The sequence below is a fragment of the Schistocerca nitens genome, chromosome 3 (genome assembly GCF_023898315.1).
Source record: "Schistocerca nitens isolate TAMUIC-IGC-003100 chromosome 3, iqSchNite1.1, whole genome shotgun sequence".
NCBI lineage: Eukaryota > Metazoa > Arthropoda > Insecta > Orthoptera > Acrididae > Schistocerca > Schistocerca nitens.
This window is the reverse complement of record NC_064616.1, coordinates 599,063,559-599,079,244: the sequence shown is the minus strand read 5'-3', so window position 1 is coordinate 599,079,244 and position 15,686 is coordinate 599,063,559. Positions and strand designations below refer to the sequence as shown.

At 37.5% G+C, this 15,686-nt stretch overlaps 1 protein-coding gene across 1 annotated transcript in view; it reads left to right on the top strand.

Moving 5' to 3' along the window:
• LOC126248518 (protein OPI10 homolog) overlaps positions 1-9,032 on the top strand; it is a 77,526-nt gene extending 68,494 nt beyond the window's left edge. Inside the window, exon 3 of the mRNA XM_049949567.1 lies at positions 5,681-9,032. Coding sequence (XP_049805524.1) covers positions 5,681-6,108 — 428 coding nt within the window. The 3' untranslated portion in view covers positions 6,109-9,032. The remainder of the gene's footprint in view (positions 1-5,680) is intronic.
• The last annotated feature ends 6,654 nt before the right edge of the window (positions 9,033-15,686 follow it).

The window sequence follows — 15,686 nt, the reverse complement described above, 5'->3', positions numbered from 1 at the left end:
TCACAAGAAATGTGTAGAACCACTGATCTAATGAGACATGCCGACAGCAGCTCTCTTTCATTGTGATATTGGTCACTGAGCCTCATAACGCAACGTTAAACAGTTGTTACTTATGTGCAGTGCAGCATTCCTGGAGCCCAAAAATTAAATTTTCTGTCTCTGTGTCTCATATTACATGACAATTATGCAGCATAAGTCATTGAAGTGGAAAGGGAATGTGGAGTCAACTTTGTGGAACAACTGAGGACCACATGTGGAAGTGTGGTAGGAGCAACTATTTAGTGAAATACTTGTTACACTCGTGTTGTATTGGTTCTCAGAGAGAAGGCACCGTGAGCCTGTTTTGTTTTTATGCAGTGTTATCTCCTGACACTTTCTAACATCACTTTTCATGCTATCGATATTTAAGGCATTCAATTAAATTTAATCTAGAATTTCTCATGTTTTAAGCTGTCCTGCATAGAATGGGGCTGTTAACACAGGTATATAATTTCAGCACAGGGATAGCCACAGTAGTAATGTTAGTTTCTGCTCATGCAGCGTATGGCATATGAAATATTGAGATACATAATCTTCCACTAGGAATAAAATTTCCCCAAAATAGAAATGAATAAAACACTTACTTTGATAGTTTGATCAGACACTTTGCACCTCTAATTCGACTGTGTCTACATCAACTGTGTGTACATGTGGACTTGTGCCAAACACCAAATAGAATTTCACAAGTACCACGAGAAGGGAGAAATACAAGTATGTTTTTGGAGATGGCAGCAAGAAAAAAATGCAATCAACTAATTATTCAGTGCTATACAGCAATCAATTCATTTGAGAATTCAGAAGAGAAGAAACTGAAAATGATATTCATTTTAACAGAAACCAAACAGTAGATGTGGTTAGTGTGCAGTTCTTCTTGCATTTTTGACCTTGAGATCTATATATTTAATGCTTTTGTTGTGTTCCTTTCTTCTTTGGTGCCTAAATGATAAAAGGAATCCTCCTACAATGAAGGCTTTCATGGCTGGCTGTTTCAGCTGCCGAGAATTCGTCCGGGTTGTATGGCCGTGGTCCATGAATCCTAATCCACCTTCGAACCTTTCCAATGACTTTTTTTGCATGTTGTTACTTGGTATTCGTAAAGCAGACCACTATGCCTGCTCCCATGAGGTACTGCATCGAGGTTGCCTGAAGGTTTACAAATTGTATTCAAATTTTGATGTCACAAGTGAAACACACACTAGCTGTGTAAATAAAAGCAAGAAGAAACCCTAATTTATCCATTGGAATAACTCATTTGAATAGCAGCAGAACAAAATTATCAAACTTAGTCTTCCATTTACGCTTGTAACACTATAACCAGGAGGTGAAACAATGGTAAACCAAAGTTGGTCACAAATGCGTAGTTGTCTGTAGCAGTTTCAGAGTCCATACTACAAATTCGACTGTTGAGTAATACACTGTAATATGAATTTATCTATCTTCACAGTGTTAAATCAGCGGAAACTGTTGCAGAGTTCTGCCTGCTTCACTGGCCTCCCATTGTTGTCGAGCAAATTTTATAGGATAAATCAGGCCACACCCGCAAATCACTGTAGTGAAACCAGAGTTACCAAACATTACCTACAACATTCCGAAGTCTTGATTATGCTTGTGGTAAGAAGAATGCGCTATGATAGCTGGAATCCTGCATGATTGGATGTGCTCTCCAAATTTCAGGTATGTGTTGTGACTAGGTATCTAAAAAGAGTAGAAAACTGAATAATACTCAGAGTGTTACTCCCATTTCTGTGGCTCTGATTATGGATAATGCATAGCTAGGGATAATATTGACATTTACTGACAGCAACCTACACGATTAAACAACAGCAGGAAGGCTGAAAAATACTTTCAGGAAAGGCTTCTTAACATTGAAATTTATCTCTGATGTTAGCATGTTTCTTTTGAGAAAAGCTGTTCTTGCTTTTAAACATTTTGTATTTGTTATACTTATGCCAGCATCATGCATTTTGCTGCTTACATGAAAAAAACTTCCTCTGCATCGTCTGACTTAATTCAACTACAGTTTATTGCCGCTCTATTGATGTATGTACCTCAAAAGAACAAAAAGTGTCATCTACAAATGTTTACTGTGTGGTCACTTGGGAAGCTTTGCCAGTATATGCGAACAGCGTCTGGTGAACGAGCTTGTCAATTTGCAGTACACTTCAGACCAAAAGAAACAAAATAATAGGAAGAGCTGCAGGTTTACCATATTGAGCATGGGCAGAATTGGCACAGTCCTCTGAAGTTGGTACAGTTTCCTCCCAATATACTATCTGATTGCTCCTGTAGGTAAAAATAGTAGAAAAATATTGGCATATTCATATGGAAGTGTCTAATTCGTGATGTAATCATACAAACTGTCAACAGATGTCTGTATGATCATGTTCTGCACAGAAGACGGCATTCTGATTAACATCCGCTGCCGCCAATGACGACGTCAGGACACTTACCAAATGAAGTAGTGTTTCCCGGTTAGTCCCACACCCAAAATCATTGTGTACATAGTCACATATGGTGCAGTATGGTACAGAGAAGACACCTACCAGGAAACAGGACAGTCGCAAGCTGATGTGGCCCGATTGGCTTAATGTGAATCATTCTGTTGTTTCTTGGATGTGGCGACAGTTTATAGAGATCGAAACTGTCCCGAAGATCAGGGCAGAGCCAACCATGTGGGACATCAGAGGGAGAGGACCGTTATTTGGCTGTAAAGGCATGACAGTACCACCTTAGTACTGCGCGGCCCACTGGACATGTTGTACTGAGGCAAACGGTGTACAGAAAACCTCTGATGCAGAGAAGGGAACTTCTAGAGTGGAGTTGCAACATGCCTCCTGGATGGCCAAACAGTGGTCCAATGTTCTTTTCACAGATGAGTCCCAATTTGGTCTGGGAGTGATTCTCGATGGTTTCACTTATGTAAAAAGCCCGATATCGAGGAGGACCCCTTATGGTGTGGGCAAGGATTATGTTGACCACTCAAACAGCTCCTTGTGAATCTGTATGGGTGAGTTGGCAAGTTTTAACTGGTGTCAGGTATCATGAACAGTTCTTCGGACCTCATGTGCAGTTGTTGCAAGATGCTTTGGGCCCAGGCTTAATATTGATGGATGATAATGCTCAACCCCATAGAGCACAGGTTGTTGATGTTTTTTTGGAAATGGAAGATATTGCACGCATGGCATGGCCTGCTCGCTCTCCCGATTTGGATCCCATAGAGCATATCTGGGATACACTAGGGAGACAGGTTGTGCCGTGTCAGCATCCACCAACCACTCTCCGAGACTTGCGAGCAGCTCTGCAGGAAGAGTGGGCATTATTGCCTCAACATGAGACTGACATCATCATCCACAGCATACCTCGACGTTGTCAGGCCTTTATTGCTGCAGAGATGGTCGCACCCCATACTGAGCACATTAACCAGTTGTCAGAATGAGTGTGCAAATCCCTTAAGTTGGAACAAACGAGGAACATTCTTGTCTACTGGTATGCATGTTGCAGTTGTTTATGTTCTGTATTCTCTGCATCGTTTCTACTGTACTATCATCTGTTTATATTGTTTTGTGACAACATAAATGCAGCCTGGCAAAATTTTCTTTTGTTGCTTTAATTTTGTACACCAGTGTATTTCAGCTATGATTATGGCAGTGAGAGAGTGTTTACTACAGCAACATGTTGCCCTCATTGTTATAAAGTGCTTACTTTCTAAAATGGCAGCTGCTTTCAAAATCAGTTCCGGTTTTGCTGCAAAAGCTGTATCTTATCATTTCCTTTTGCTACTACTTTAATTGAGCTGCTAATCCTGGCAAGCTGACAGGTGTAGCCATAGATGTCTGCTTCATGAATACCAAGTTACATCATCAACAAAAGAAGAGAAAGTCTCTGGACAAATTCAAAACAAGTGTCAGTGACATAAATCTGTATTTTGTTAATCATCTCAGTATCAAAAAAGACATGAAAAATTACAGAAGCAGTAAACAAGCTAGCTACTATGCATTACCTATGGCAGATCTTGAGGCAAAAAATATATGAAAGCTCACACTCACACATTTATTTCTTCAGTTTTGCATCTGCTTCGCCGGCCACTGTGGCCGTGCAGTTCTAGGCGCTGCAGTCTGGAACCGCGAGACCGCTACGGTCGCAGGTTCGAATCCTGCCTCGGGCATGTATGTGTGTGATGTCCTTGGGTTAGTTAGGTTTAACTGGTTCTAAGTTCTAGGGGACTAATGACCTCAGAAGTTGAGTCCCATAGTGCTCAGAGCCATTTGAGCCACTGTGGCCGAGTGGTTCTAGGTGCTTCAGTCTGGAACTGCGCTGCTGCTACGGTCGCAGGTTCGAATCCTGCCTCAGGCGTGGATGTGTGTGATGTCCTTAGGTTAGTTAGGTTTAAGTAGTTCTAAGTCTAGGGGACTTGAGTTTTATTCATTATGTAGGACCCATACGTCAGGACAACAGTTGCGAAGTGAATATGGTTTCACAGTGCTAAATCTATGTAATAGGAATTAGGCGCCTCTGCAAATGTTTGCCAACACCAGCAGTAACAACTTCCATCCCCGCTTCAAAAATGGGCAACTTTGTTGACTTAAATCTACTTGAATACCTTAAATATCACTTTTGAACAGCATTAAATTCTTCATGAATCCATACATGGACATCAAAATGACCATTGTGCCTGCATTTCTATTGAGGATGAACTGCAAGGTATTCACACAGCTTATCGCATACATTTACCGTAAGAAATCAAATGACAATAAAACACATTACACCACAGTTACTCACTGTAGCTTGGCGAAAACATGAATTCCTGACAAAAAAATTGCATGAAGAATCAGATCTAAAATAAAGCATTACCAATGACATTAAACTTCATAGTGATATACCCTGATGGGATCACAAACTACAAAAATTAATTTTGACCGATACTTATGTCTTGTATATTAGTGTAATACAAAATTTGTCGTATTGAACAGTTCGTCTGCACCTGGTGCTATCAAGCATGAAATGGAAATAGACATTTTCTGTAGAGTAACACTCAATCACAGTAAAGTATTTTATGCGATTCAGAGTGATGAGGAGTAGCTGACGCTTTTGACACAGACAAGGGAGCACATCGCCACCATGGCAGTCGCTACTGGGTCCCAGAAAATGTTCAAAGGCAGAGAGTCTGCCCAGAAATCTTTCTCAAAACTGTTATTGGATGGAACTGTTATTACTGGTGTGTCAGAAAGTGAAATACATATTTTGCTGTGCTACCATTACACTCAGAACTTCAGCATTCAGACAAAGGAGCTTTAAAAATTCCAGCAACAAGCAGTTTCAACTGCAAAACAATACATTTAGATGACACACAGTGCACTGGAAGACCACAGGTGTACATGTGCATAACAGCTTGAGCAGAAGACAAGACTTCCTTCAGGAACTGGCACAACCTACGAACTTCACAGTTTGTGCAGGTAGTTGGACCTACAGTATTATAATTGTGGCCGTGTTACTTGTTTCATGTCATGATCAACATAGGACTAGACTTTCCGGTGGCCGGCCGCTGGCTTGGTTTTGTGTCAAAGATTATACCTATCTTTTATAGTTGAAACATTGATGCTTTTTTTCCATGTCTATTCTCATACCTGGTGTTTGTATGTAGTCTATTTCAGCTGGCCAGAACCAAATGCACCTCCTACATGGCACTTACTTGGGTATATAGCAAATGAGAAACCTTCTGCTATTTTCAAGATATCTGGATTGAAGAAAACTGTTCCCCATAGTGAACTGACACCATTTGCATTTGGACAGCAAATGATGTCACACAGTGCACAAATTGGAATATCGGTGGAACCTCTTTCAAATGTTCATCAGCAGGCGGCTCTCATCACCAATCAGGCAGCATCGTCCTTTTTGGAATTTGGTCAGAAAATGATCCAGAACTTCATAAACTTCACATCTAGTTTTGCTGTAACAGCCCAGCAGATTAACCCTGTGTTAAATGAGACATATGTGCCTTTATCTACTTTGCAAACCTGGTATACCAACTTCGAACGCCGATTGCAACAGAATCCATATTTTTGGAGATGAAGTGACATGTCTTTAGGCTTGGCTACATTGTTTGACCTTAGATGTAATTTGTATGCCACAAAATTTGAAACATGAATTTAATTTCAGGATAAAATGGAGGTGACAGAATTGGTACTATATTAATTCCTTCAAATGTCACCTTTTCTGTAGTATGAAATTTAAATAACGATAAATTGAAATATTTAAGTGTGTGTTTTATAAAATTGGATTGTTGGAAGGTACTTTAATGTGGGCAACATACTGTGTTGTAGTTTCTGGCATTATTGAATAAATAGTGTGTTACTATTTATTCATATATATTTTTTGCACTATCAGAGAGAAGTGCAGAGAGCAGAAGGTATTAGTCGTGCCCAGCACAAAAAAATATTGTAGTGAAAGGACCAAGAAAGAGGCAACTTCTCTACATCATGCTGGTAACTGAACCTAAGAAACTGCACCTTTGTTTACCCCCTTCATTCAGAACAACTATGGATTTACAGCCAGCCTGCAAAGGCAACAAACAGTCATATATTCCATGTACACTGCAACTTGAGACTGCTCAAACGCAGTACTAAGAAGCAGCCACCAACTGTCAACAGTACAATGGCTGGAAAAACCCGAAGCATGTACAGTGTATGCCCAAAGATTCAAACTTTTGCCAACTACAACTTACGGAGCCAAGAGCTAAAGACAAAGTGAACAAATAGTATGTGATATTATCATATTAACATAATTTTAATAATAGTTTACTTTTTATTGTGCATTTTATCCATAATTCTGAAAGAATGTTTTTTTTTTTTTTGTCAGTTGATGTACTTATTTGAACGATAGTAGTTTGAGAATGTGCAATGTATACAATTCATTATTTTTTGTGTGTACATATTTTGTTTCTATTTGATCATTGATTGATGTCTTTGATTATGAGAGTCCATGTTGAATGTTGTTCTAACAACAGTTTCAAGAGCTGATAATTTGACATGTACAAATTATTTTTTGATGTGATATTATACTCTCTAGTTAATGCTAACACAGGCTCTCAGACTAGTCCGAGCAAAATAAACTGTGACTGGTAAATTTCATATTTCTGATTAGCTTAGTGATAAGGTTGATTCACACTGGCTGTCGTACAATGTCGCATCAAAAGTTTCCATAATGTTTTTTGCAAATTTCAGCAATTGCATCAACCGTTGATGGAACTTCAATGTAAAAGCAAAGGTTGTCTAGTGTTTTGACTGTTAACGGAATGATGGCATATCATGACTGCATGATCTAGTACAGTCCCAGTATTTTGTATATTAACCTGTTATCATCGTGCTTATTTATGTTACTGACTTTTGTCCTTTATAATCTTTATTTTATTGCTCACAAAGCAAAAATTTGTATATTAGTGGGAACTTCTCCATCAGTAGACAGCTCTCATTACCATTTAGTCAGTGTTGTCCTCCTTGGAATTTCCATAATCCTGAGGCTAAATCTTGATGTTCTGTAAGACAGATGGTTTCACAACACAACTGATTTGACTTTTGACATTCCATCTTGTGTGAGCCAGTTGCCACTTACAGGAGTAGTAGTGTTCCATGATGTGACATTCCATTGATATCCAGTGTGAATTACTGATTGCTCTATTCTCAGTCTTTATGTTCCCCATGAATTAATTTTATATGAATTCATAACTACAGTAAAATTCTAATTTACATACATTTGTTCTCTGTAAACTTGTGGTCGACAAATGACTGTACTTTGATAATAGAGCTCTTCCACTCCCCCCCTTTCCCCCAAGAAGCAGAAAATCACAAATGTTCAATCAGTTTTCTGTTGTGTGGAAATTAATACCTCAGTTTTGTTTGAATTACTGTGAGAATGTAAGTTATATGCTCTGAGTTTCCATTATTGTTATTTCACAACTTATTGTATCCATAATGTTTGTCTGGATATTATTATTTTTGTATTCAGTGAAGCAAGTTAAATTTATTTTTGTGCTTTTTTCCCCCTTGTAATGCTGGTGTAGTTACAGAATACAAGTTTGCATGTTTTAAATATTGCTGTATAGACAGATAGTTTGGGAACTTTTAACTATATTTAAGGTGAAAATTTGACAGACTTCTGTTGCTGTTGTTTGTGAACTAAAATGTTTCTAAGAAAGGTCAGAAGTACTCAAAAGCATGAATAACAATACAGTATAACCAGAAACAAAGATAATCATTACAAAGGAAATATATGTAGCCACATACTAGAGCTGCAATATGTCTTTAGCGTACCTTTCTGTGGAGGGACAGGTGGCCATATCTTCACTTGCTCTCATTGCACAAGAATTGTAATTTAATAACAGTGATTGCAGCAAGTCCTCGTTACATGTAACATTTGTGAAATCTGTTATTTAATGATGGGAGGGTAGGCCATATTTCTATATATGGTCTGTGATACATATTTATAAAAAGTGAGTCACAGTTATAGAATCGCATGACACATCAATCTTTATTGATCCAATGAACAGTGGCATTTGTTCTTGCTTTGTGTGTGAAAGCTTTCTTGACATGTATGTGGTGTTAAAATAATAGTAGATTGATGGTAAGAGGTAATTCATTTTTAAATGCTTTCTACATAATAGTCTTAGAGAAATATTTTTAAAATGTTTAAAGATAATCTTTTCTGGATAGTAACTGGCCTTCATAATTTTTCTGAGATATAGAAAGTAGATTTAGTCCAAAGCTTATTAAACAACATAAAAACACTTACTTAAAAAAATTGAAATATCATATTTTGAAGAGATTTGCACAGCTATAGTAGCAGAAGGTAAATTTTATGGACAGTGACCTAATCCCAGCTCCTTATACTACCAATTTTTTTTTAATTTGCAGTCATTAAGTAGTGAGTAAATAAAGTGAGTGTAATTGGTGAGTAAGTTGTAAACCAGCTGTTGCATAGTCATAAATTATATGCTTGAGGGTGGGGTGTCTATGTTGTGGGCAGGGGGAGGGGGGGGGGGGAGGAGGACGTGTGCGCATGTGCGGGCGGATAGAGAGAGAAATTTGTGCATTGTGTTAGTGGGTGGCCATGAAAAAGTAGCCAGCCATTATTGTTTTCACAATAATAGTTTTTCTGAAACTTTGTAATGTAACTACATACAAGAAGAGGTGTTGCAGGGCATTTCAGTTCAGATTGGCCCCAACTTTGGGCCCATCTGTAATTTATGAATGAAAAGAATCTCACATGCTACACTGAAGTAGATTAAACTTTTCAGGTTCTAACGTAGACTACCTGAAATATTATTCCTTTATTTAAGTTGTAATTTGAAGATTATCTTGAAAAGTCACTAACCTCAGGAGAGAATATAAATTCCTGTTGATATATTCCATTACAGATAACTGTTAAGTGGCACAAATTTGGTTGACATATAAAAGTAATTTGTCCAGACATTTTATACATTTCTGAAAAATGCTTCTGTTATTTTGTACTTTTCTTCTATTGTCAAATCTTTATTATGTTTGCTTTGTGTCTCCTTTCATAGTATTTATCATATTCAGATAATTCTGGAGACAGAAATACGCTTATACCAACCCGGCAATTCTGGCTCACATGTTCATGTGGTAAAGCAACACTTGATGACAAAGAGTATTTCTGCAGTGTCTTAATCTTTAGTTCAGTGGGTTCCGTTACAGAATTGTTAAATGATGGTAGACAGTACACTGACAGTATACTGTAGTAAAATTTCAGTCAGTAGCATTTTACAGAGAGTATGTTTCTGTATGGTCAGTGGTTGCAACTTTATTTATTTACTAAGATATTTTGGTAACTGCAGTTTTCTTGAATATTTCTATGCCTCCTTACACTGATTGTATCTGCGAGCCCTCAAGTACAGTTGCAAACATTTATTGTGGTTTACGGTGCAATTTTTCAAAAAACAGTCAAGGGAAGTGCTAAATATGAAGGTGGGATAGGGACAGTCTATGTATTGGGCAACAGCAGTAGTTCCTTATTTATAACAGTATTTTGTCTATTTACATAATATCTGTTCCCTGTATAGTTCCTGTGTTGTACATATCAATGCAAGTTATTTGTTTTGAAAGAATTAGTGTGCTGCTGAGAAATTGTGCTATTAGGCAGTATAGATTGAAAAAAGATAATTACCAAAGTGGAATTCGAGTTTACCAAATTGTAAACCTTTATGGAATTGAAATAGAAACATCAGTGGCTCTCTGGTCTTGGAAGCATACGGGATGCCATTCTACATTCACCATCATTCAGCAACAGTGTATGATCTTCCAGACCCTCCAGTCTATTACTATGATTTGTGGTTTGCAGTTTATAAATAATTCAGCAGACACAGAAAGACTTTTAATTTGACTAGTTACATATCAGCAAGGTAAATGTATTGGTTTTTAGACTCTTGCATGTATACTGTCTCTTCACAGTGGATAATTGTTTGTATCTGTGTGTAGCACTAAAATAGTGTATTTTGTAACTTCGCCATTTCTTATATTTTATTAAAAAATATGGGGATGCAACATGTACTGTGGATCCCACTTTGTGTAATACTGTTCACTGACATTTCAGGAATCATACTAATCATGTAACATTTTGTGAGCAACTAATTATGCAAGCTGATAATGGAAAGTTGTAGAAGAATGTAAATAATTTAGGAGTAGAGGTAACAACTCACCAAATACTAGAGTCATTGAGTTATCAACAGGCACATAAACAAGACTCAAAACTTTGCATGACGAATCTGTTTCATGCTTAGTGTGAACGAACAACACTCTCTCTCTCTCTCTCTCTCTCTCTCTCTCTCTCTCTCTCTCTCTCACACACACACACACACACACACACAAGGATTCGTCTTTGTGTGTGTGTGTGTGTGTGTGTGTGTGTATGTGTGTGTGTGTGTGTGTGTTTGTGTCACTTTTAGAAAGGATTCGTCTAACAAAGTTTTCAATTTTGTTTATGTGCCTGTTGACAACAAGTAATGTTAACGTTCAAAACTTTGTTTTACCAATAAGATTTAATTTCTTGTCATTAGGTGTCAAAAAGACTGAAAATATTGTGTTGCTATAGTGTGCCCAATATAATTTCACCTCCATTGTAATACTCATTTTAAATTAATAAAAGTAATTGAAATGTGCTTGTAATTGTTTCATTGCACAAAAATGTATGTGGCAGTGTCATAGATGCAGTTGTGTATTAGAAATTGCATAGATATAAATAATCTTCCTTTATCATCATTATTGAGACAAGTTGTTATAATTGGAAAATATTGCAACTATGTCATCATGGAATTTTTTAATGTGTATGTGCTCAGTAAAAACATGGAGTAATGCATGAATAATGTAACAAATCAATAAAGGTATTCATTAAACTTAACAATAAAATGTGTATAAGTATTCATACAATACACTGCATGACAGGTTCCAGGTATGAGATCCAAAGTGAATTAGCACATTGGAGGAAGAAAAGGAGTTAATCCTGTTGTTGAGTGAAGATTGCTGTTATGATGTAATAAACACACAAATGGAGACTTGTGGATGAATAAAAGCTAACAACAGTCAAGAAGAGTAGCTTGTGTGTGGGACTACTATGCTTCAGTAATAAGCTTCCACAATTGGCACAAATTTCATTAAACTAGTATGTATTATGCTGCTCAAAGTGCTTTGAGAAAGCTTTTTAAACACTATTTTGTAACTCTCTCACTGCATTTCTCATAATGCCTCAGTTTTCCTCAATGGAGCTGGTCAGAAGGGTTTCATTTACGGGTATTATTTCCAGATACAGTCATGCATGGTGACTCAAGCACTTCACAAACAAACACTGTGGCTCAGATGCAAAAAATTAGCTGGGATATTACTCTATTGCCAGATGCTTGAGATCTCTCAAAATGCACTGAAAGACTGCTTCTCAATGCTCTGAGTACCACATACTTAAGAGTAGTCGATCTAAACACACCTACTGACTAGCATTTAGCACCATCTCTTTTGGCCTGATGATGGAGGCAGCACATTGTGGCTTGGACTCTATCTGATTTTGAAAACTTTGGATAGCCATTCCCATCGGTGACCACTCAAAGGCTGTCCACAATGTACGAACATTCATCAGAGCTGGATCTGAGGTGCACAAATCTCTCTTTTGATGGCATCGCAAATGTGCAACAGGAGCATTCTCCTCATGTCTGTAGAATGTCCCTCACATCATTCTGACAGTTCAAGAGTAATGGCCTGGTGCATTGGCTTGCTGAAGATATAGGTTGCCTGCAGGATGCTGTGGGTGAAAATGAGTCCACATGATCAGACAAAAAATTTCCTATATTTTGCTAGTGGAAGATGATGCAGACATATCATTGGTGTAAAGTGGCATAATGGTAAAACACTGAACAATGGTGGCTGAAATCGCCATCCAGTCATTCAGATATAGGTTTCCTTTGGTTGCTGTAAATGCCAGGGTAATTAATTATAAAACAACATAGCCAATTTCCTTCTCCAATCTGACTTTGTGCTCTGTGTCTAATGGCCTTGTCATCAATGAGTCCTTAAATATTTATCTTATTTCCTCATCACCTATCCAGGTGATATCTTGTTGGCAAATGGAATACATCACCTTATATGTTTTTTGAAATGCTGATACCGTGTCACCAACATGTACCCACATTTACTGTGATTCATCAGTCCAGGCAACCTTTTGCCACGCTTTGAGCATCTACTGGTGGTGTTATTGTGCTGGCGCTAATCAGTGATCAGCAATACATCTGTTTGTGTACTCTACAGTGAGTTTTTTTAAACGTGGCTACTTAATGAGTGTTGTTGGCTAGTCAGTCTGCTGCTGCAATAATGAATAGTCGATAATGAGCCCCACCGTTAAGAGGTTGTTTCTCACAGTGGTTTATTTACCCTGGTGGCAGCAGTTTTCCCTGAATCAAGATACTGACAGGACATCCTTGACACAGCAACACAGAGAAGCTCAGTGCTGACATGATATCAGAGATGGTGTGTTCCGTGCACCAAGCACCCACGATCTGGACACTGTCAAATATGCTGATATGTTCTGTGCCCATGTTGTTCTTGACTATTATGGTAATGACCAGGACAAGAAGTGACAACATTCCACTTACATGGCATACATTATTTCACCAACACAGCAGGTATCTATAATTGAATTTCTCATGACTGCATATTACAATGGTGCATACAAAATGACAAGATAAATGAAAGAAAAACTTTAATTCTGCGGCGTACTCAATATATGTCTTTTTACTGAGTAGATATTTACTTGCAACTCTGTGGTGACTATACATTATCTTCTGAGTTACAACTATGTGTGTATTTCTTAGTCATCACAATCTTGAGAAATGTTATTTGCAAGATTTTGCATTACATATCTCAAACTTATTGCTATTCCTGCATGGACATCACAGAAACAAATATTCCATTTGTTGTATATATTTACAAGTAGTGCGAACATTGCTTGTGCAGTACCTGCTAATCTCATCATACATACTTGCTTGTGCTCACATGAATGCCTTGTTCTTAGTGTTTACAATTTCTTGACAATCCCTTTATTGTGGTTTCTTGTTGGTTGTGTAAAAAAAAAATTGTAAAGTTTTGATGAAGTGAGGCCTCTTTGTTGGTACCTCTCATGTTATCAAAATATCCATTGGTGTGCTGCCAGTCTATAGTGTCCAACGGGCACTTCATGCTGCGATACATCTCCTCCCCGTAAAGGTGTATGATGTGATTCTTGAGTTTCTCCCGGCGTATTTGATAATCAAAATATCCACGGGTTTGCTGCCGGTCTATAGTGCCCATTGAACACTATAGACCAGCAGCACACCCGTGGATATTTTGATTATCAAATACGCCGGGAGAAACTCAAGAATCTTATGTTATCGTTTCTTTGGATAATTTCAATTGTATTCTGTGTATAACACCTGTGGGGACCTCCAAGTGTTTCTCAGAAATATGTTAATTTTTGTGTCTTATAGATTGTGTCATCAGTTTCATGCCATTAATTTCTGGGGAGATAAAGAAGATTGGATACTTTGTGAATACACTTAGTATAAAGTAGCAGTAACTGTATCAGACTTCTAAGCATAAAAATAGGGAAAAATTATTAATAGATAACTCATTCATTAAGGGAAATATTGTTCAGTTATGTATATTGTCGCTGTGAGAAGTTTCTTCTTAATTTTAGTGTTCACCACTACAGCTCACTTGATAAACAAATTCATTACCAAAAACTTCAGTTGCTAACAATATTACTTGTAAATGGTTACTTCATCTTTCCTTATTGAAATTCCATCATTGACTAAAAACAGTAATAAATGTGTAACATTGCCTATATCGTGAAAGCTTTGATCACAGTATATTCTGACAAGGCTGTAACTGAGGAAAGCTGTACAATAACAGTTATCATTGAGATGCTGCAGTTATCATCACGCGTAGAAGAAAGTTTTAAAACAGTTACACATTGCTCGTGGGTAAATGAGTACAACTTCTTTATTTGTTGCAATAATTAACAGATTTTGCCAGTCACAGACCAAAATATATTGCGTGTTTCAGTGCCTCAGTGAAAATGACTATTGTCCTAATCATAAGTCACCATTTAATCACCAGCATAAGGCATTGCCTATTTAATTTTCTGAATAGATGGTAGCAAGAATCAGTAAAGTAAATGAGAAACACCATATGAATATTTGGTGTGCATTCTGTCATCATTAATCACGTAGCCAGAGACGTGAGAGACAGTGAGTGTATGTGTGTGTTTGCATTTGTGCTTGAAAGGGATGGAATATTTTCAAAGTGGTATCATTGAATGCTGTTGCTGAAATATTCCACAATAGACATAGTTAAAATATCTCAAACTTAATATCTCTTGAAGATAAAAACTATTATGACTACATTCACTCTCTTTCAAACTCCATTATTTATCCACCCAGTTGTGTGTACACAAAATACATGGTCTATGAAGAACGACTTTACAACTTGAAAATTTGTGCAAACTTATTCATAGAACTTACATACTTAGTCTTGGTATCATCTTGGTGGAAAGGAGATGAAGTTTTCACTCATGTAGTACGCTATTACAGAATCATGCCACTGCAAGCATTAGCGGCAGTTGTAGCAAGGATGGCTGGCTTCACAGGCCCTGAGTGTCCTCCCTGTGCATTTTTTTTTTTTTTTTTGAAAAGTCGAAGTTTGCGACAACTGTGCAATGTAATTCCTGTACAGAGTATGGTAAAGATTCTCCTGGTATGCCTACTATTTATGAATGACATAAGTGTTTTATTGAAACTGGATGTTTCGTAAGACATAACAAATCCTCAGGTCATCCCCCTGTGTCTGATGACATTGTAGTAGAACAAGTGAGACAAAGCTTTGTGAACAGTCCTACAAAATTGACCCAGCATGCTTCTTGAGAGTTGGTTGTCTCACATATTATTGCTTGGCGTGTGTCAAGAAAGCAGTTGCATCTCAAACCGTACTGGTTTACAATGGTGCAAGAACTAAAATACAGTGATAGGATTGTTTGTAAGGACTGTTGTGCAGAAATGTTACATTGGTTGGATGAAGATGAAGCTGTCATCAGCAAGATTATCTTTAGTGATGAGTCTACTT